Raw genomic sequence first — 20,682 nt, forward strand, 5'->3', positions numbered from 1 at the left:
GCACACATATGGTTCAACGAAAGTCAATATTCTAAGAAATAATGTCCATTATTCATGTCATGGAACATTCAATCAATTCATAGCTTATTGAACATGTCATAATTTGAATGAAAGTATACAATCATTTATGTGATCATGGGAAAATTAGATTTTGCTCAAATACATGTTAGGATTCACAAAAAAATAAATTCCATCACAGTCATCATATAAAACTTCCAAATTAGATTTGACAAATCAAGTCATCATCTAAGAATCATGTTTTGTCATTTCATAATTTTATGTGCACAATTCGAATCAGGTTTTTATGAACATCATTTTGACATATTCGAACCCTAGTATAAGAATATATGATCATCACTCATTTCATCCCATGTCATCAAACAACATGGTTATATTGCATAAATTTTTTAAAAAAGTAACTTAATGTAGAAAATTAAATCAGGGTTTAATGTTTTTGCATGCCTACATGCAAGTCTCTTGCAAAGACAAAGTCTGTAGGCTCTTCAAATTCGAGCTTTCGATCCTAGGGCACAACAACTCCTCCCTTCAGATTCTCCATAAATTTTTTCCTTACTTTTCAAGAGGAAGTGTGCTATTGTTATTCTTTATTGATTGGTCGAAAGATTGGTGTCAGTTTGGAACACTAATGAACTAGGGTTTTGTTAGAGGATTAAAGAGTGTTTGGGACATTGATAGTTGAAGATTTGGTTCTCAACGGCTCTCTTTGAGTGTTTTTGAGTGCCCTTTATATTTTGTAACCCCCTCTATTGATTGATGTGGAAGCTCAAAAACCATAATTACCCTTAGAATTAGCTTGTGCATTTATGTATACCATTGTCTTTAAGATTATAAAGTTGTGATTTACAACTATATTTTATGTTGACCTTATTCCATAATAAAAAGTGTTGTATTTGCATTTATTTTGTTCCTTGTATTTTGTGGGATTTTATTATATTGGATTTAGTATTAAGTTAATGAAGAATCGAGCATGAAATGAAGAATCAGTGCAATTTTGTGATTAGCTCGTGAGAAGAGTAACCCGTGAAAAAGGGCATGTGAGAAGTACATGCTGGAAGTTGAAGAGTCATGCCAAGCTGTCAATTTCGCAACTGTCTCGCGGGTAAGGCTTTCCCACGAAATACTCACGAAACGTTCTGCCTCGAGGTTTTTAAGTGTGACTTTCTTACCCTTCATCCATACTATATATACCCTCATTACCCACAAAAGTATAAGAGCCCATTCCGAAAGAAAAACCCTAAATAGGTTTTCTACAACACAACACACCCATCTTTTAGAGAGAGAGCTACTCATCCTTAGTGAGAAATCATTGTAACCTCTTCTCCTTCCCTCTCCCATTGTCATACCTTGAGAGGAAATTTATACCCAAACACGATTCACACATTTTCAGAGTGTAGAGAGTGTTTTAGAGCTTGGGAAGCATTGAGAATTTGGCAAAAGAAGCTGGTGAGGCTTGGTAGATGCAATCGGGCGTATTGCGAGATCCAGAAAGCTAGAGAAGACATGACTCCGAAAAGTCTGTTGATAGTAGGAGCTTGGAGGGCTCAAGTACATTGAGTAGACTAGGCGTGGAAGGTCTTTTGTTATTCGTGTACTCCAACTTTATTCTTTAGTGGATCGATTACCACTTAGAGGGCGGCGGAGAGGTTTTTCGCTGAATTCTTCGGTTTCCTCTTCGATAACATGTCTCGATTTTACCTTATGTTTGCATCTCTCTTCACTACTCTTAAACTTTACTTTATATCATTGATAATGGATGAATATGGCTTAGGGTAGTGTTATCAGTTGTTTGCGTTCATTTACTCTTATTCCGCACTTAGTCTAAGTTAGAGTAAAAGCAATCTAACCGTAATTTTAATTTGGTGGTCCAAACAAACTCTTGTGTTTTCACATAAATTCGAGCTTTCAAAGATAAAACCAACAAGATTTTTATATGTAACTAATCATATTTAATTTTTTATGAAAACCAATCATAATTAACTACCCATAATCACATTTTAGTTAACCCTAATTTCAAGAACACATTTTTTTTCTTAGTCATTTTCATTTTTAATTTTAAGGAATTTACCCCTACATTATAGAATTTATTTTTCACTTTTAATTTTTGGTTCAATGAAAGTTTTTTAAGTGGGGTGTTTACATACACATAACAACTTTGTTAAGTTGTAAACAACTTCCTCCAACACCAAGAATTGTAGGAACAGTAACAATCCCAAACCTTCCTCTTCTCATTGGAAAAATAATCATTGAACTGTCAAAGGTAAAAACTGAATTTGAAGACAAATTCTTTAAAATTGTTATACACTTAAATTTATTCCAATAATTACTTAATATATTAGAAATTGAAAAAAGGATTTTACGCTTATATTAATTAACCATATGGATAGCAAAAAATTATGCATGGGTAAAAGAAAACTCTCTCTCTCTCTCATGCATATGAAATAGCATTAAGTTATACTTTTTATAAATATTTATTAATATTACACTATCCAATAATTTCTAATTAAATTAGTATTTTAAAAAATTTACAGTCAAAATACATAATTTTTTTTCTTAACATGCACGACAAATTTTATGTTAATTGGATGTCATTTACTACTATTTTGTTCATAATTAAATTCGTATATTGTGTATGATTTTAAAATACAAATAATTTGAAATTTAAATATTTTTAAATGATAATATAATTGTTTATCTCTTATAATGTTAAAATTTACAAGCATGTAGTATAAGAAGAAGCTTTAATCAAATAGTGAATTTTTTAAATACACATTCAATTTTAAAATGACATGTTTAACTCAAGCATATCTCTCTCTCTCTCTCTCTCTCATATGTATAACACTAGTATTTTTCTTGTGTGATGTCCACCTCGATGGTTCATATGTAAGCTCAAAAATTTTAAAATAATTAAAACTAAATTATAAGTAAATAATAAATAATAAAATAAGTAAATGAATTTAATAAAAATAATTACTTTAAGTTCTGATTGTTTAGACTTTAGACTTTTTTAGTTTTTATCTATTTTTATATTTTAAAATTCTCTTTGTGTTTTGTGTTAATTTCTTAATATGAGATATGGAATGAGTTTGATTATTTCTATTTGGGCTATGTTTAATCTATACTCTAGCTAGCACAAACAATAATAAACAAAATAGTTCCTCAATACCCATTTTTTCAAGTGATAGTTTAATTGAAAAAATCAACACACTCGCAAATTTAAAAAAACTAATTATAATTGAAAATCAAAACATACACAAAAGATTTCAAAAATTGAGGAAAAAAAAAAAAACTTACGTAAAAGAACCAAGAACTTAAATAGGTGTTCATTATTTTGCTTCTTTATATTAAACTTCATTTGACATAATATCTTACACACAGATTCAGAAGTAAAGAATAATAAGTAAAATGAATTTATTACATTAAAACATAAGCGTAAGTTTTGGTGGGGGTTAAGCAAAGAAGAAGTCTTTTAGCATCATTAAGGAGAGGATATAGAAAAAACTAAAGGGTTGGAAAGAAAAACTCTTGTCACAGGTTGGTCAGGAGATTCTTATTAAGGTAGTAGTCCAAGTAATCCCCATAAATACCATGTCGTGCTTTAAACTGCCAAAAGGCCTCGTCAAGGATATCGAAACCTTTATCAGAAAGTTTTGGTGGGGGTATCAAGGAGAGTAAAGGAAGATTAACTAGGTCAGCTGGAAAAGTTGTGTCAACCAAAGAGTGAAGAAGGAATGGGGTTCAGAGAGTTTAGCAAGTTCAATGACTCGCTATTGGCAAAACAAATCTAGAGGCTTCAAAACAATAAGAATTCTCTTTTTCACAAGGTTTTTAAGTCAAAGTTCTTCCCAAATTGTTCTATCCTGGAATGTGAAGCTTCTAACAAAGGATCTTATGCTTGGAAGAGCATTATCGAGGCGAAACACGTAATTGAGTTGGGCACGATTTGGAGAGTGGGTAACGGCCGGTCTATTAAGGTTAAAGGGGATAGTTGGTTTCATTGAGCTCAAAAATTTATCTCCTTCTTTGGGTTTATCTCCAAATTCCAGGGTGTGTGACTTTATAGACCAAGGTTCTCATATGTGGAAGACTAATCTAATTGACTAGGAATTTTTGCCTCATGAAGCAAAAATCATAACAGGAATCCCTTTGAGTATTCATGAGATACCAAATAAACAAGTATGGTTCCTAACAACTCATGGGGACTACACTACGTGGACAGCATACCATCTGATGGCAAAATCTAAATGAAACAAGCAACCAAGTTGCTTGACTAGGGGTAATAGCCAGTTGTGGGAGGGCATCTGGAATTTACAGGTACCTTAAAAGGTAAAACACTAAATTTGGAGAGCTGCTAATGAATCCTTGCCAACTCTTCAAAACTTGATGCGTAGAAATATGGTTCAAAATGCTGTGTGCCCAACTTGCAAACTGGCCTGAGAAGATACAATGCATGCCCCCTAGAATTGTCAACGGTTATGGGTTATTTGGGATGCTGATGAGGAATTTTAGAAATGCTTTAAGCGTTTCATTATTATCATGAGTAATAGCTAGCTTAGAGATAAATTTTCTTCTATTCAGATTACATAATTATCAAAACTAGCTATTTCTTTGGCATGCTTTGCCAATAGATGTTTAGGTTTGTTGCATTGTTGCTTCACATGGGATACTACACCTAAAATCCCGAAATTAATGTACTACACCAAAGTTTTACTTAAATTAAACAGTTGTCAAATATTATCCTTTAATCGAGGAAATATATCTTAACAAAATATATAAAATTAATTTATTAATTTGTGAGAATAACCACTGCTTCAAAATTTAACTTTTATTATATAGTATAGTATAGTATAATATATAATGATATGATATGGCATTATTTAAATAAATACACTAACGGACAAAAGGAAATTAATATATATATATATATAAATATTTATTTATATTTTTTTTTTATAAAAATAATTACCGAAATAAAGAGATGAAATGTTACGTCGTGGCGAAAAAAAGCCGGTTTCGTATATAGTGCTGTGCAGGGCAATCGCTGTCTCGTCCAATAGAATTGTTTAATTGTTTGATAGATTTCGTCTTTCTATTGGTTGATTGTAGACAAGCCGTTTCATTTTCATGTGTGACCATCAATCACAATTGTATTTTTTTTTAGGCCGACTATTCCACTTTCATTTATTAATTGAAATTGTGGCCACTTTTATTTTTTTGGTCCCTCTCTTTCCATTTATTTGATAAGATCTTTCCATTTATTTTAAGATGACGTCCGGTGCTTTACCTATGCAATCAACTAACCACATTGGTAATGTTAAGTTTCATATTAGATTTTATCAAAAAAAGGTACAATATTAGATTAGACTATTAGTACAGTTTTTGTATGGTTTTTCTTGGAAATTCTTCTATGGATGTAACATGAATAAGATATTTTTCAATTAAAAAGGCGATTCACAATTACAATTTTAAAGCCAATCATGCCACTTATTAATAATAATAACAATTTTATTGTTACTATCAAGAGTGAAACTAGGATTTTATATTTAGGGGTGGAGTTATCATACTAGACAGTAGACATGAATCAAGACAAATGTTGTATGCGTACACACGCACACCACACACACACATATATATAATGCTAAAATAAGTCATAATTTATAAATATATTATATACAAAATTATTAATTTTGATGTCCACATATATATATATATATATATATATATACTAAAATTTTAGAACCTATCAATTTTTAAATTCTAATGAGTAAAATTTTTTTTCCTCCTGTTGAGATGGAACAAAAGTTGTGTAATTGATTATTAGATATGTCCAAGAATTTGTGTATATATATATATATATATATATATATATATATATATATATATATAAAACCTTATCATCTCTTACCAAGGTTTTGCTTGATGATGATCTTTCTTAAAATAAAATTGCTTTATTCTCATGTATCCCAAGATAAAAGCCTTAAAATTGGTATAATTTGAGGAAGTCATTTTGTGTGAGCCCAGGCCTAATAGGGAAGAAGCATCCTTGTGGCTCCTCATCCAAAATGACTGCATACAAGACTATTCAAACATGTTCCATGATTAAACTTGCCAATCACTTATTTCTACCAAGTTTCTCTGTAGCTTTACATAGAAGAAAACTCATTCCATCCTATCATACACCTTATTCATATAGTTATAGCACCATTTGCCCCATTCATGCATGTCTTTTTTTTTTTTTTTTCAAATAACGTAATTAGTGATCAACCTACTTGACACAAATGCATTATGGGCATCAAATATAACTTGAGAGAGGATCTGTTTCATATGGCTAACTTAGACTAACAATAACCTTTGTCGAGAACTTTACATAGGCTAATGTGCCGATTGTTTGGAATTCTCTCTAGGTTGTTCTTTTTCCCCTTCAGATTGGGGACCAATTCAATATGTGGTATTGTTAACTTTCTTAAGCATACGTCCAAAAATTTAAGTAAGATAAAGGATACTTTAACAACATCCTCACCAAGTGCATGCCAATAATTTTTTAAAAAAACAAAGAAAATATACTGTCAAAACCCTAGGATGCACAAACACACACATGAACATGGGTATAGGTACGATATAGTGATATGAACAATTTTAAAAAAAAAAAATCTAACATGATATGGCAGATAGGACACCATTACAACACAAGTATGTCATAGATATAACATGGATACGACTCCCTAAATGAAGTGTTCATGCATATTAGTCGAAACCAAGGGCTATGTGTATGTGAACTTTCTCACTGGTAAAGTCTTGTAATAAGTTCATTTGGTTTGTTACTCGGTGTCAACTATATCAACAAACTTCGTCTTGGTTTTTTAGCCAACACTCAACTTTTAAATTTTAATATTGTGAGATTTTTTTTTTTTTTGAAAGATAATTACAACATGCTACTAACCTCTCAGTTCGAACTCTTTCCTCTTTAAACCACCAAACACTTTGTACATGAGGAGATGCCAATTCAGCTATAAGGCCTGACAGGGAGATTTTGTTGAGTGAGAAAGTTTAGTTAAGAAAAGGGATATTGTATTATATTAATTACTCTACATTATGAAAAAGAACAAGAAAAGAAAGAAAGAATAAGAAAAGTTATATTCCATAAACAGTACTGATGGGAATATTCCATCGTGCTTCATGGCCAGTTGTTTTGAAGATTTTGTATTATATAGTAATAACAATGATTAATATATATATATATTTATATATATATATATATATATATATATATATATTTTGGCTAGGTGATTGCGGGGGTGGGTGCCAATAGGCTACTGAGGCCAATGGCAACAATGATTACTATATAACTTGTTGCAATTTGTTCATATGTATAATTTGAAGTCGCGATGACTGCTTCGAGAATCAAGTTTTCAACAAAAGCAATATGCAACGCGTTGTACTCTCAGCTAGGATAGTGACTCTCACAAACTGATGGTCTCTCTAAAATAATTAAATCTGGCTTATTTTTCTTCGATAATTACGTGATATTATTTTAATTTGTCTCCACCACATATATAAAAATAGGAAAAATGAAACTTTGTCCTTTTTTATTAAAAGCGTGAGGCATGGCTATTGGCTACTGATACTTTCATTTCATATAGTATTAAAACTTCAGCTTTCAATTTGTGATAGAAAATTAACAAAAATATATAACAATGGGGGATTGAATGCGTCAAGTTCCCAACAACCATATTGGGTACCTGATTTGCATGATGCTCGATGATTGGTTCAGACTTGTGCCTAATGACATAATTAATGAAAAGAACAAGACCATGTTCTATAGGCCAGAAGCATGTGGCTCGATAGTATTCACTTTCTGCATTTCATTTTTGGTAGGATCATTCTGTGGACCAAACAGGTACCAAGGTTAACAGACTCATCTGAGACTCAAATATATACTTTTTTAGTGTAAATTGTTAATCACGCAAGCAAGTCAGCAATTCCCATTCCACCCATTCCATTTGATTTTGTTTCCAATAAGGTTTAATCTTGTATTCAAGTCCACAATTCCTTTTAAAAGTCTCGTAATTTAATTAACACTTCTCTGCATTTCTAATAGAGACGTTTATGGTTCAAATTCCCTTTTTCTCTCAACTATCAAATTATAAATAAATAAAATAAAAAAGTTGATAATTCCCATTTTTAGCATATTTTTCTTATTTAATTTATATGCATTTATATATTTTTTTAGAGTAGAATTGTACTTTTAATCAACTTATTATTTTTTTATGTCCAATAAATCAACAAAAACAAACTGTCTCAAATGAACACTAATTGAGTTTAAAATAAAAGCATATAGTTCAAGGCAAAGCCAAAATATCTTAGGATGAAGTATGAAGTAGAACAAAGAGAAATTGGGGGTAGTGTGGATCAAGAATTCAACTCTTGTATGTCACTATCTGAAATTCGTGACCACTCTCATTGACATATATAATATACGGTGTGCTTCTAGTATTTTTCTTATCTTTTGTTTTTAAATGAATGAGAACTATGTGCTTCTAGTCTTGAATACATTCGTAACAAAATACTAAATCCACATATTATGCATGACTTTTTTTTTTTTTTTGAGAATCTATTTCAAAAATCTAGCACCATAAACAAATACACAATTTTTGTCACAATTTTTCTAGTGAAAAATTGTGAATAGTTGAAAAAAATTGATAAATTTATATGAAAGTTATAGATAGTTAGTCATAGTCTATCATATAGAAAAATTGTGATAAAGTTATAAATTTATTTATGGTACTAGAAGAACTCAAATCTATTTAATTATTTATGCATGATTTACCACTGTATATTCTTGGTGCGATGGTCACACCACAAGTATAAATGCTTGTGGGGTGTGGGGGGTAAGGGTTGGGATTCAAGTCTCCAAAAGGTTCACACACATATACACTTAGATTAGACTGGAATAGAAATTCTATCTTGCATCAAACAAAAATTTATGCATGACTTTGGTTATCATAGTTTGGTAGACTGTAATAGGCATTGTAATGTAATAGTTATTCCTATGGTTTAGTTATTCTTTAGTTTGATTATGTTTTTATTACAAGAATAATCATTCCTTATGAATAACTATTCTTCAAAATGAGGAATTACTATTCCTTAGTAAGTGCAATAATTTCAAAATTTAATATATTTCCAAGTAAATAAACTTTCCATATATATCTAATAATTATAAAAATAAAAAATTATAAAAAATAACACATATCTCTCTTAAATTTAAAAATAACAATTTTTAAGGAAATATAATTTTATGAGTAAGAAATTTCCAAAATAAATGTTAAGTTTCATTTTAATGTTATAACTCATAACCAAACTAATGAATAGATTTAGTTATTACATTACAACATATTTTATTCCTAATAATAAAGATTACAATTTTTGTCGTAATTCTCATTCAGTGTACCAAACGTACCCTAAGTAATCAGCAATTTTCAATATGAGGTTAGGATTCCTTTCAAGTTGCTTGCAACAACAATGAGATAATTATATCTCCCAACTCGTAAGGCTCTAAAAACCTCACAGTTCAAAAGCCAGGCTGTAAAGACAAACTGTCCCATATGAACGAAGAAAAAATGAAATCTAGTGGGTATGCTTCTCATTCTTGTTCACAAAAAGGAAGCCGAAAAAGAGGTTTGATTGATTGATCCCTACCCACTCTTCGAAGCAAAACATCCATATGCGCAATGCAAATGTGGCGCACACCGAGTCAAATAATCACTTACTGTATAAGAAATTGAAATGAAATAATCAAACAAAATTGGTGAGCTAGCTAGGTTGGGATATAATCTCAACGTTGACTTATATTTGTTGACTAATATAGCACCATGCCCAAAATAAAAATCCATAATTACTAAACTACAAAGAGGGATGACATAGCACTATTAATTGCATGGGGAAATAAGAAAAGCTTTTTTTTTTTTTTTTTTTTTTACACAACTTTTTATATGGTAGATTGTGAATCTGTGATTGAATGTCTGTCACTAATATATACAGTTATGTAATCAGTAAAGATAATTGAAGCAAAATGTGTATAAAAATATAAAATACTAAAATTATTCAAATAAATATGCAGTTGTGCAAATGAGCAGGGAAGTTGCTAAAACACGTTTGAAGAATAAGTGTGAACAAGGGAATGGTCAATGAAATTGATTTCAAGCGGCAAATAATTCCAAATTGATATTAAGGATTTATTTTTATTATTACAATTTTTTTAAATGCAATAATGTGAGTCATGTGACTTGGGATATCTGTGTATCAAGTTATTAACGTCTTTTTCTAACTCTTCTTTTAGGGGCAGGTTAGGGTGTGGTCTATAGTCTGAATTTGGTGGAAAGTGGGGACTAAAATTAAAGTTGTCACTAATCAGAAACAAGATAATACGATTCTAAAAAAATAAGTACTTTCATTTACTCATTAGGTTGGTTGTCACATTACTTAGACGTAAAAATTTAGAATCATGAAAACTTGGAACTACTTTAATTTCAGCCCATAACTTAGAAGTAATGGATGATATTTATAGGCTTATAAATACCCTCTTTGAGATAATGAGAAGCTAAGAGGATAATGAGAATCTACTGGCCCACAGAACACCTCAATTAGTACGATTTTTCAATTTTCATACCCATTTGAAAATCTTGGAATATTTGAAAGGAGAGCGATGTATATGAAAAAATAAATGCGTGAATATAAGGCATTTTTATCTCAAGCAACAACAACAACAACAACAACAACTAATAAGAATATTTTTAACGTTATCTCGCATACTTTGATCCAACTTGCAAATTTGTTAATGTGTAATTGAATTACATTAGTCACACAGGATCCACTATTGGAATTTAATAAAAAGTAATCCAATCACTACTTACCACATGACTAAATTGTATCAAAGCGCCCATATCTCAACATCTTGCTATCGATAATTAATCAGCTTGATGTCATTTGGTTTACACTGATACAGCTGAGGAAGTTTGGAATGATTTTCGCGATTGTTTTTCCCATGGCAATGTTGCTTTGCTTGTGTGTTTCAAATCAAGCGTTCCATACACACTAAACTCCAAGAATTAGTCTTTATCGCAACATATAGGGTCCGTTTGGATTGAACTTATTGTTACTGAAACTGAAAATTGAAAACTGAAAACACTGTAGCAAAATAATTTTTAAATGTGTAAAAAGTACCGTGGGACCCATTTTTAATATTTTTAATGCGTGAACAGTACTGCTACAGTACGTGAACATTAATACTACAGTGTATGAACAGTAATTTTTGTCTCTGTACAGTAAATTCACTGTTCATGTGCTGGAAAAAAAAAAAAAAACGGACAAAAACGTGAAAGGAAAACGTGAACGTTGGTTTCAGCTGAAACCAAACGCTCACATAATCTACCAAATCCAAAGTTTTGTGGGATGAATTTGATTCTTACAACACCATACTTGAGTATACCTATGGGTCTTTGAATGCACTTCAAGAGTATCAACAAACATGTTTATCAATTCCTAATATAGTGCTCTTCGTAACCAAATGCTTGCCATGGATCTATTTCTATTTCCACCCTGGAGAAGTCAAAGTTGCAAGCCCTTGTTAGCTTGATTTAGTAGTGCTTATAGTAATTGATTGTGTAAGACCTAAATTAAGGGTCATTCACCCATCATTGACAACAAGAAAAAGCCTCAGCCTCACTACAATAACTACCATAAAATAGAACATACCATACCAAATTAAATTGCTATAAGCTTCCATGGTTACCCACCAAAGCACGGAGTGTAGACACCACCACAAGGGATGCCATTGCCGATGCCATACCAAAGGATTAGGCACCTCAACTCACAAAACGAAACTGTATCAACAACTTATCTCCAATCTTAACACGAATTTCATTCAATCCATTGCCAATCTCACAATTACTTCCAATTTTTTTCTTTAGATTATAGATACTAGCGCTTTTGATCATAATTCCTCATTCATTAATCACTTGGACAGTTTTCATCTATTCCTAACGATAGAATTGTCTCTCGTTCGAATAAAAATAAAATACAATTTAGAAAAATCCTGTATGTTCCAAAATTCACTTTCGCTCTATCTGTTATGAAACTCACACATTCTTTCCATTGTGTTATCATTTCTTTTCCTTTTAATTTTTGCTCTCTATTTGTTTGGGAGCTTTCTACGAACCACCACTTCTTTTTTCTTTTTTTTTTTTTTTTTTTTTTTTTTTTTTTTGGGGTTGGTGAGAGAGCATGATGGTCTACTCTATACTACTTTCATCCCATAATAACTGTCACTGCATTGGCGATTCAACAAAATTTACTTGATTTATAACATTGACATTTGAGTGATTCTTATATATATATATATATATATATATTTTTTTTTTTCTTTTATAAAATTGTTTAGATTTATTTTTATCCTACCTACCTGCTTGCTAAGCATACTCATTTGCCTTTTTCTAATGAGAATAATTGGTGTAGTGAATTATTTGAATTAATTCATGTTGACATTTAGGGTTATTTTTCTAGTTGTTTCTTTATTTTTCTAGTTGTTTCTTTATTTGGTGCGCAATATTTTTTTACCATTATTGATGATTACTCTCATTTCTCAATGTTCATGGCTTTATTATATGAAGCATAAATTTGAAACTCAATGCTTAAGAGACATTTATATGCCAAGATCCAAACTTAATTCAATCAATCTATCAAAAAGCTTTGAATTGACAATGCCTTGAGTTAATATCTATAGATTCTATACACTTCTTTTTTTTAATTAAGTGAATATGTCATTATTAATCAATGTATTTAACCCAACAAAATGATTTTACCTAATGCAATCACTGCAAGATCCTTGAGGTGGCTCGTTTCCCTTGCATCCATGCTTACCCGCCACTCAAATTTGTGGGTGAATTGTACCTTCATTACTGTCTAACTAATCAATCGATTGCCCACTCCTCTTATTGTAGGTAAATCGCTATAAGAGCTTATCCTTAATTCTAAAACGTCATATGTGCACCTTTGATTCTTTAGATGTTTATGCTATGCCCAAAATTTGTCACCTCATAACAAAAATTCACTCCTCATGCCATCCATTTGCTCAGCGTGGGTATGTAATTAACAATCTCGATCGACATATTGTGGTTCACTAAATATGATGTCACATTCCATAATACAAAAGAAACATGAGTTATATTTTTTTAGAAATGTTTTTCAAAAAAATATGCCTTTTTTAGAAAACATTTTTTCAGTATATATAATTTGTTGAAAAATATCGTTTTAAGTTTAAAATGAACATTTGTAAAAAAGTTATAAGAAATTGTGGTTGCAAAGCAGAGTTTTGAGTTTCAAAAACGTTATTTTAAACTCCCAAAATGCTTAACCAAATAGACCCAAAATCTCAAAACTAACATAACAGAATTGAATTGGATTAGTTTTATGCTAAAAGGAAACAAAGTTGATTCTTATCCACTCATAATAATTCACTTACCAATAGAGGTGATCAGTGGATAAAAAAGATAAAAGTGAAACCATTTTTTATCTTAAAATTTCTCTTATTGCCTTTATAGTTAATTATATTTTTTATACAAAAAGATGAACCTTGGTCACAATGTTTATCCAAAAGATCCATTCACGCTTTTGAATCTTCAATCTCTATTGGTGATTGAAATTTTCGCAGCTTAAAAAATTTTAAATTAAAAAAAAAAAAATCCTCAGAGTTGTACTCATTTTGTAGTTTTACGATGGGTCATTTTGTAACATGATGAGTATTTGTGTGAAAAAAAAACCTCTGAAGTTCCATGGCTGATAAAAGAAATTCTCTCCAATCTCTTTTTATAGAGAGATGGGTTTGTGTGTGTCTTTATACATCCTTCATAATTGTATTATCACGAAGCAGGTCCAATGGATTTAGATTGGTACTACCGATTCCCAAAGTATGAGTGTTTAATGTGTTATTAATTTCATCTCATTGGCTTCTGCACATTATAGCAAAATTAAAAATAATTAGATTGTACAAGTGTATAGTAAAATTGGAATGATAATATATGATAGTAACCATAATAGGAAAATTCAAATAAAATTTCGAATTAAATTGTAACAATCTAAATAAAAAATTCCATTAGAAAGACACGGTGGAGTGATCCACTCCAAGAAGGCGACCAAACTTGCGTAAATATAGAATAATAAATCTCTCTGCGGAAAATTTACATTGTTCATAACATTTACCTTCACTGAACATTTTAAAAACATAGTGACTCACATCTGCCATCCAGATATCTATAGCCGGGTCCTCTCCAATTCGCGTGAGATTCCATTGATCACTAAGTTCCTTTGCACCCTACAAAAAGTATCATCCATCGGTCCACAGCAGTGCTTTCTTCATTGTTATAGGTGCCCAACCTGAACAAAAAGCCAAATATAAGGATAGTGAATTTTAGGCATAATGTGCATCTAATCACATATTAGCAATTTATAACAAATGTAAAGATGAAAACTTTGTAAGTGAATGGTAAACAAAACTCAGTGTCAGAATCAAGAAGAAAACACTTTAATCCGAAACTCAGTGCAAATGTAAAGATGCAAACTTTGTAAGCAATTTATAACAAAGATGCAAACTCTGGCTTTGCTATCTTTTTGGAAATTATGCAATGTACCCAAACCAAGTTCTTATCACCGATATTAATCTCTTTGGTTTTCACGTTTGACTACAAAATTAAGAAAAAACTTAATTAACACAGTAACCCACTTGACCCGATACATAGAAATGATTTTAATGAGAATGAGCCCACATGCCCACATACATTTAGCCACATGATGCAAAATTCAACTTCAATTTCAGATTCTAGACACATGGCACAAAATTAGAGTTCTAATTTGGAATTCAATTTCACACTCTCTCTGCTTCACTTATTATTTTATATATAGATTATATTTATATATAGTATTAGCAATTTCCACATTGGATAGTATTCGATTATATCTTTAACAGGTAATAGATGACCCTCGACACAAATGGACGCACCATAAATGCCATACACATCATTTCCTGTTACAATTTATTTCAAAGTCAGTTGAAAGTGCCCAAGAAAAAATCACTCCAACTCATCCTCCTTTTTTAGAAAAAAATAAATAAATAAATAAAAAACAAAGGCTGAGAGCGAGAGAGAGAGTATCAAGACCAAACCCAAAAAAGAACAACGGAAGTCAACTACCTCGTTAATACGCCGTTACTCCTAAATTGTTTTTTTGTTGTTTTTATTTATATTTTATTAATTCTTTTTTCCAGCTTTAACCACAGGTGGTCAGTCACTTTAACCCTAGTTAACAAGTGTGGTTAACCCCAAGTCAAGTGTCCCCAAGTCCCAACCTAAAAAACCAAACCAAACCCATCTACGAAGCCACAGTGTGTTGTTTGTTTCACCATCGATAAAGACCCTCTCTTTCCTTTCTCTCTCTAAAACTCTCTCTCTCTCTTTCTCTCTCTCATCGCAACATTAACGGCATATTCTCTTCCATTTTCTCTCACTCTCTTTCCATAGCTCTCATATTTATCCGTTGAAGTTTGTAAATTTTTTCCCCATAACAATCTATAAGCCCTTTGAATCCCTCGAGTTGTTTTTCCAAGATCCGAAGTGGAACATTTTTGAACACCAAAAAAAAAAAAAAAAAACTTCCTGGGATTCTCTCAAATTTTGTGTTAACGCTTTTTTTTTTCCTTAAAAAAACTAGTGGGTTGTTTTTGGTTTTGAGAAATAATGGTGGTGAAGATGATGAGATGGCGGCCATGGCCGCCTCTGGTGACGAAGAAGTACGAGGTAAAGCTGGTGGTTCGGAGATTGGAGGGTTGCGATCTGGTGCGGGCGGGTGCAGAGAAAGGAGGAGGAGGAGGTGAGGTGGCGAGATTGACGGTCGAGATTAAGTGGAAGGGTCCCAAATTGGCTCTGAGCTCGCTGAGAAGGACAGCCGTGAAGAGAAACTATACAAGAGAGGTGGATGTAGAGGTGGAAGGTGAGCAGCACCAAGAAAACGGCGTCGTTGAGTGGGACGAAGAGTTTCAAAGCCTTTGTAATCTCTCTGCGTATAAGGACAATGTGTTTCACCCTTGGGAGATCTCTTTCTCTGTTTTCAATGTGAGTTTTTAAGCTTTTCTTCTCTCTCTCTCTAAAAACCTCTATTTTTTTGGTTTTCTTTTGTGGGTCTTTGGTGGGTTTTTGTAAATTAGTGGGGGTTTTACATTTAAAGGGTTGTGGGATTTTTTCTGGGTTTGATTGGGATTGGGGAGGATTGATTTTTTGTGATTAATTTTGTGTTGGGGTTTTGTTTGTTTGATTTTCTTGGCTTTTGGGTATGAATCTTGAAAGTCTTTTAGCATTTTTTAGGAGATTGATTTCATTGGATAATTGTTAATTTTTTCTTTTTGGGTGTTTGAATGCTTTTAGGTGTTCGTCTTTGAAAAATAGGTGAATTACTGAATTGATCTTCGAATTTTTCATGTTTGTATAAAATTTGAAAATTAAATGAAGCATGATATGAATTTTGATGGATGAATATTGGCACGTGCGGCTTTTTTTTTTAATTAAATTTTTTTTTTATTCCTTCTTCTCTTTTGAATTACTGTTGGGAGTTGACTTGAGAGAATGAATGTTTCTACGTTCATCAATTCCTCTCTGTGGAACTGATGAGTGGATTTTGTATGTTATCAATTCTGTAACTGAGGTAGTAGAGTTATGGGGAATCAGATTTATTTTGGAGGGTACTTGACCGGTGGTTGTGTTGTGTTCCTGACTTTCTGGTTCATGCTGACTATCTCAGATACCAAAAAATATGCTCCTTTTGTAATTTTGTTGGGATTTGGAGCAAATTGTTTTGCAGATTGTTTAGTATTTTCACTCTGTGAGACCTATGATATTTGGTAGATTTTTCTTAGAACTATGTTGTTGTAAGTGAAGATGTTATTATTACAATTCTGGAATTCATTTCTTGTTAGAATGATATTAAGTCTTGTTGATAGAAGGTTGTAGCAGTTTCTCAATCTAATTGTGTTATCTTTCATTTTTTGCTTCAGAGAGCTGTGCACGAACTTTTCATGACTTTAGTGCATTTTTGTAATCCAGGGCTTGAATCGAGGTCTAGGACCAAAGAACAAGGCTCCTGTTGTCGGAATGGCTTCATTGAATCTTGCTGAATATGCTTCTGCAGCTGATCAAAAAGAGTGTGAGTTAAAAATCCCCCTCACACTTTCTGGTGGTGCTGCTGCTGAGCCTACTCCTTCACTCTGTGTATGTGCCTTCCCATCACTTTTCAATGGTTTGTAATTTGTTATCTGTTTAGAGAAAACTCACACTTTCTCCTTTTTCATTTTGCTGTCCAATGTTTTCATATCTTCTGAAGGTAACCTTTTGTTGTTCATACAGATATCAATAAGCTTATTGGAACTGAGAACTGCTCAAGAAGCCATGGAGCCAGAGCAGAGATCAATCGTGCCTGTTCAATCACCAACCCAGATGGGAGACGGTGTCTCAACGGAAAGGGATGAGCTTTCTGCAATTAAAGCTGGTCTTAGAAAGGTTAAAATTTTTACTGAGTATGTGTCAGCAAGGAGAGTGAAAAAGGCCTGCTGTGAAGAAGAGGGCAGTGAGGGTAGATGCTCTGCCAGGAGTGAGGATGGCGAGTATAATTACCCATTTGACTCAGACTCACTTGATGATTTTGAGGATGGAGAATCAGATGAGGTCAAGGTGGAATCTACTGTCCGGAAGTCTTTCAGTTATGGCACACTGGCATCTGCTAATTATGCTGGAGGATCATTTTATTCTAATATGAGGATCAACAGTGGAGATGAGGATTGGGTTTACTACAGCAACCGCAAATCAGATGTTGGGTGCTCAAACGTTGAGGATTCAACCGCATCTGTGCCTGAGCCATCTCTATCGCAAAGTACAAGGCGCAGCATACTACCTTGGAAGAAGAGGAAGCTGAACTTCAGGTCTCCCAAAGCCAAAGGAGAGCCATTATTGAAGAAGGCATATGGAGAGGAAGGTGGTGATGACATTGATTTTGATCGTAGACAGCTTAGCTCTGATGAATCTCTCTCTCTTGGGGTAAGAATATACTCTTAATTGCATATTTTTCATGGTTTAGGAAAGAAGCTCATGATGTCTGTGCATTCTTTGATTTCCAGTCAAGTATAAAGAGAAAATAAGGGAAAGCCTGAATGATTATTTTGAAAGATAGAATATATTAACAATGATACCTACATCCATTTGCTTATGAAAATTACTATGTCAAGCTCTTATTCTAAATTATTGCTGATAAAAGCTGAGCTGAAACTTGACCAAAAAGCAGTTTATTATCTCATTGATCTCAAATCAAAATTGTTACGCTGTTTGAAGACATGAAACTTATGCTGTAAGGTTCATATTTAATATTCTATACATTTGTTTTCTTCTACAACCATTCTGAAATCTAAATTCAATAATGGCAATCATTTTGGCAGTGGCACAAGACAGAGGAGGATTCCTCTGCAAATCGATCCTCAGTTTCTGATTTTGGGGATGACAATTTTGCCATAGGCAGTTGGGAGCAGAAAGAAGTAACCAGTCGTGATGGACACATGAAGCTTGAGACCCAAGTTTTCTTTGCTTCCATTGATCAGCGGAGTGAGCGGGCAGCAGGTGAGAGTGCATGTACAGCTCTTGTTGCTGTCATTGCCGATTGGTTTCAGAACAATCGTGATCTCATGCCCATAAAGTCCCAATTTGATAGTCTAATCAGAGAAGGCTCTTTAGAGTGGAGGAGCCTTTGTGAGAATGAAACATATAAGGAGCGATTCCCTGACAAGCACTTTGATCTTGAAACAGTCCTTCAAGCCAAGATACGCCCTCTTTCAGTAGTGCCTGGGAAATCCTTTATTGGGTTTTTCCATCCAGAGGGGATGGAAGAGGCAAGATTTGGCTTTCTGCATGGTGCCATGTCCTTTGATAACATTTGGGATGAGATTAGCCGCACTGGTTCAGAATGTCCAAGCAATGGTGAACCTCAAGTGTACATTGTCAGTTGGAATGACCATTTTTTCATCCTCAAGGTTGAGCCTGAAGCTTATTACATCATTGACACGTTAGGGGAGCGGCTCTATGAGGGATGCAATCAGGCCTATATCTTGAAATTTGACAGAGATACCGCAATTTATAAAATGCCAAATGCTGGACAATCATCAGATGAAAACACAGCCAGTGATCAGCAGATTGTTACAGCAGCAGAACCCAAGAACCGGCAGGCTCAGCTGGCCAACATGAAGGAAGAGGGTTCTGTAGCAGGGACAGTAGTAACCAAGCATGAGGAATCCTTAAAGAGTGAGGAAGAGGAGGTTGTATGTCGAGGGAAGGAGTCTTGCAAAGAGTACATAAAGAGCTTCTTGGCTGCAATTCCAATAAGGGAATTGCAGGTGGATATAAAGAAAGGTCTGATGGCGTCAACCCCTCTTCATCAACGCTTACAGATTGAATTCCATTACACACAGTTCTTACAACCACTACCCGAAATTCCAACAGCTGAAATGACTGCAGCTACAACACAAAATGTCGATGTTACATTAGCAGAGGCTGCTACATAGAGACTTACTGTAAATTGTAGGAAGTGTGATTACTCTAACTAGTTTTTTTCTTTTTCGATAATGGGGTGTCTTTTGATGTGTATTAGTTTAACAAATAGGGAGCCCGTTTGATCTTTTTGAGTGGTATATGATATGAGAGATGGGGTTTGTGACTTGTCTCTTCTAAGTTGCACTGGAAATGGCAGTCTGTATTTTTTTGTGGCATGTGAGTCCCTTGTTCTCCTTCTTTGAAAAGGGGTTTTCTGTACACGACTGTAATTTCTTTTCCAACTGAGTCAAACTGGACTTTGCATGTGAATCTAACCCTTTCATGCAAATTTCTAAAAATTCTCCTTTTTGAAAGATTTTTAGCTTTTGCAGACTGTTACATTAACTAATAGGCATAATCCAACTTTCTTTTTTCCAATTCCAATTTCCCATATATTTACAGTTGGCCATTACCTTACTGGGATTTGACAGTGAGATTCTATGTGGCTTATACTTAGGATTCTGAATTTCTGACAATCATTTATATTGAACCAAATATTCCATTCCAAACTTAGCTGTATCCTCTATGCTGTAAAGATGAACTTTCCAAGCTTGGCGTGTGTAAAGACGTGGAAAGATTCTGTAGTTCGGCCACTCTTTTGGGTGGTAAATTTTAAGCCTAAAGTATGCATTCGATTCCCACAAAGCCACACTATAAAAAAAATCCAATGCCTAGGGTTAGAGATTTCTCTATAGAGACCCTGACCCCAACAATGCACGTTTAGAATATTCTATTCTTTCTATATTCATCAATAATAATTGTCCTTGTGAATAATTTTCACGAGCAACTCGTAGGTACAAAGTTAATATTATAGTTCAAATTTTATATTGTTTCTCTAGAATGGACAAACTAAAATGTACAGACATTTGTGTGTTTGTGTGTGTGTAATACACCTAATTAGTAAATAACCAAGGTTTGGTCGAAATCTTAATCGAATCATCAGTATAATAACAGACATGGTGGTTGGTGATGATGATAGGTTTAAAGGTAGGTTGAG

At 33.0% G+C, this 20,682-nt stretch overlaps 1 protein-coding gene across 1 annotated transcript; it reads left to right on the forward strand.

The window, feature by feature from the left end:
* Nucleotides 1-15,445: 15,445 nt before the first annotated feature.
* LOC115952961 lies at nucleotides 15,446-19,977 on the forward strand. Its single transcript, XM_031070344.1, has 4 exons — nucleotides 15,446-16,175; nucleotides 17,160-17,324; nucleotides 17,460-18,146; nucleotides 18,542-19,977. The coding sequence occupies exons 1-4, from the start codon at nucleotides 15,801-15,803 to the stop codon at nucleotides 19,655-19,657; spliced, it is 2,343 nt and encodes a 780-aa protein (XP_030926204.1). The 5' UTR covers nucleotides 15,446-15,800; the 3' UTR covers nucleotides 19,658-19,977.
* The last annotated feature ends 705 nt before the right edge of the window (nucleotides 19,978-20,682 follow it).

Source organism: Quercus lobata, chromosome 7 (assembly GCF_001633185.2).
Source record: "Quercus lobata isolate SW786 chromosome 7, ValleyOak3.0 Primary Assembly, whole genome shotgun sequence".
NCBI classification, from domain to species: Eukaryota; Viridiplantae; Streptophyta; class Magnoliopsida; order Fagales; family Fagaceae; genus Quercus; species Quercus lobata.

Coding starts and splice junctions, on each gene's coding strand:
- LOC115952961 (XM_031070344.1), top strand. CDS start 15,801: ATGGTGGTGAAGATGATGAGATGGCGGCCATGGCCGCCTCTGGTGACG. Junction 17,325..17,459: donor AGCCTACTCCTTCACTCTGT/GTATGTGCCTTC, acceptor TTGTTCATACAG/ATATCAATAAGCTTATTGGA. Junction 18,147..18,541: donor ATGAATCTCTCTCTCTTGGG/GTAAGAATATAC, acceptor TCATTTTGGCAG/TGGCACAAGACAGAGGAGGA.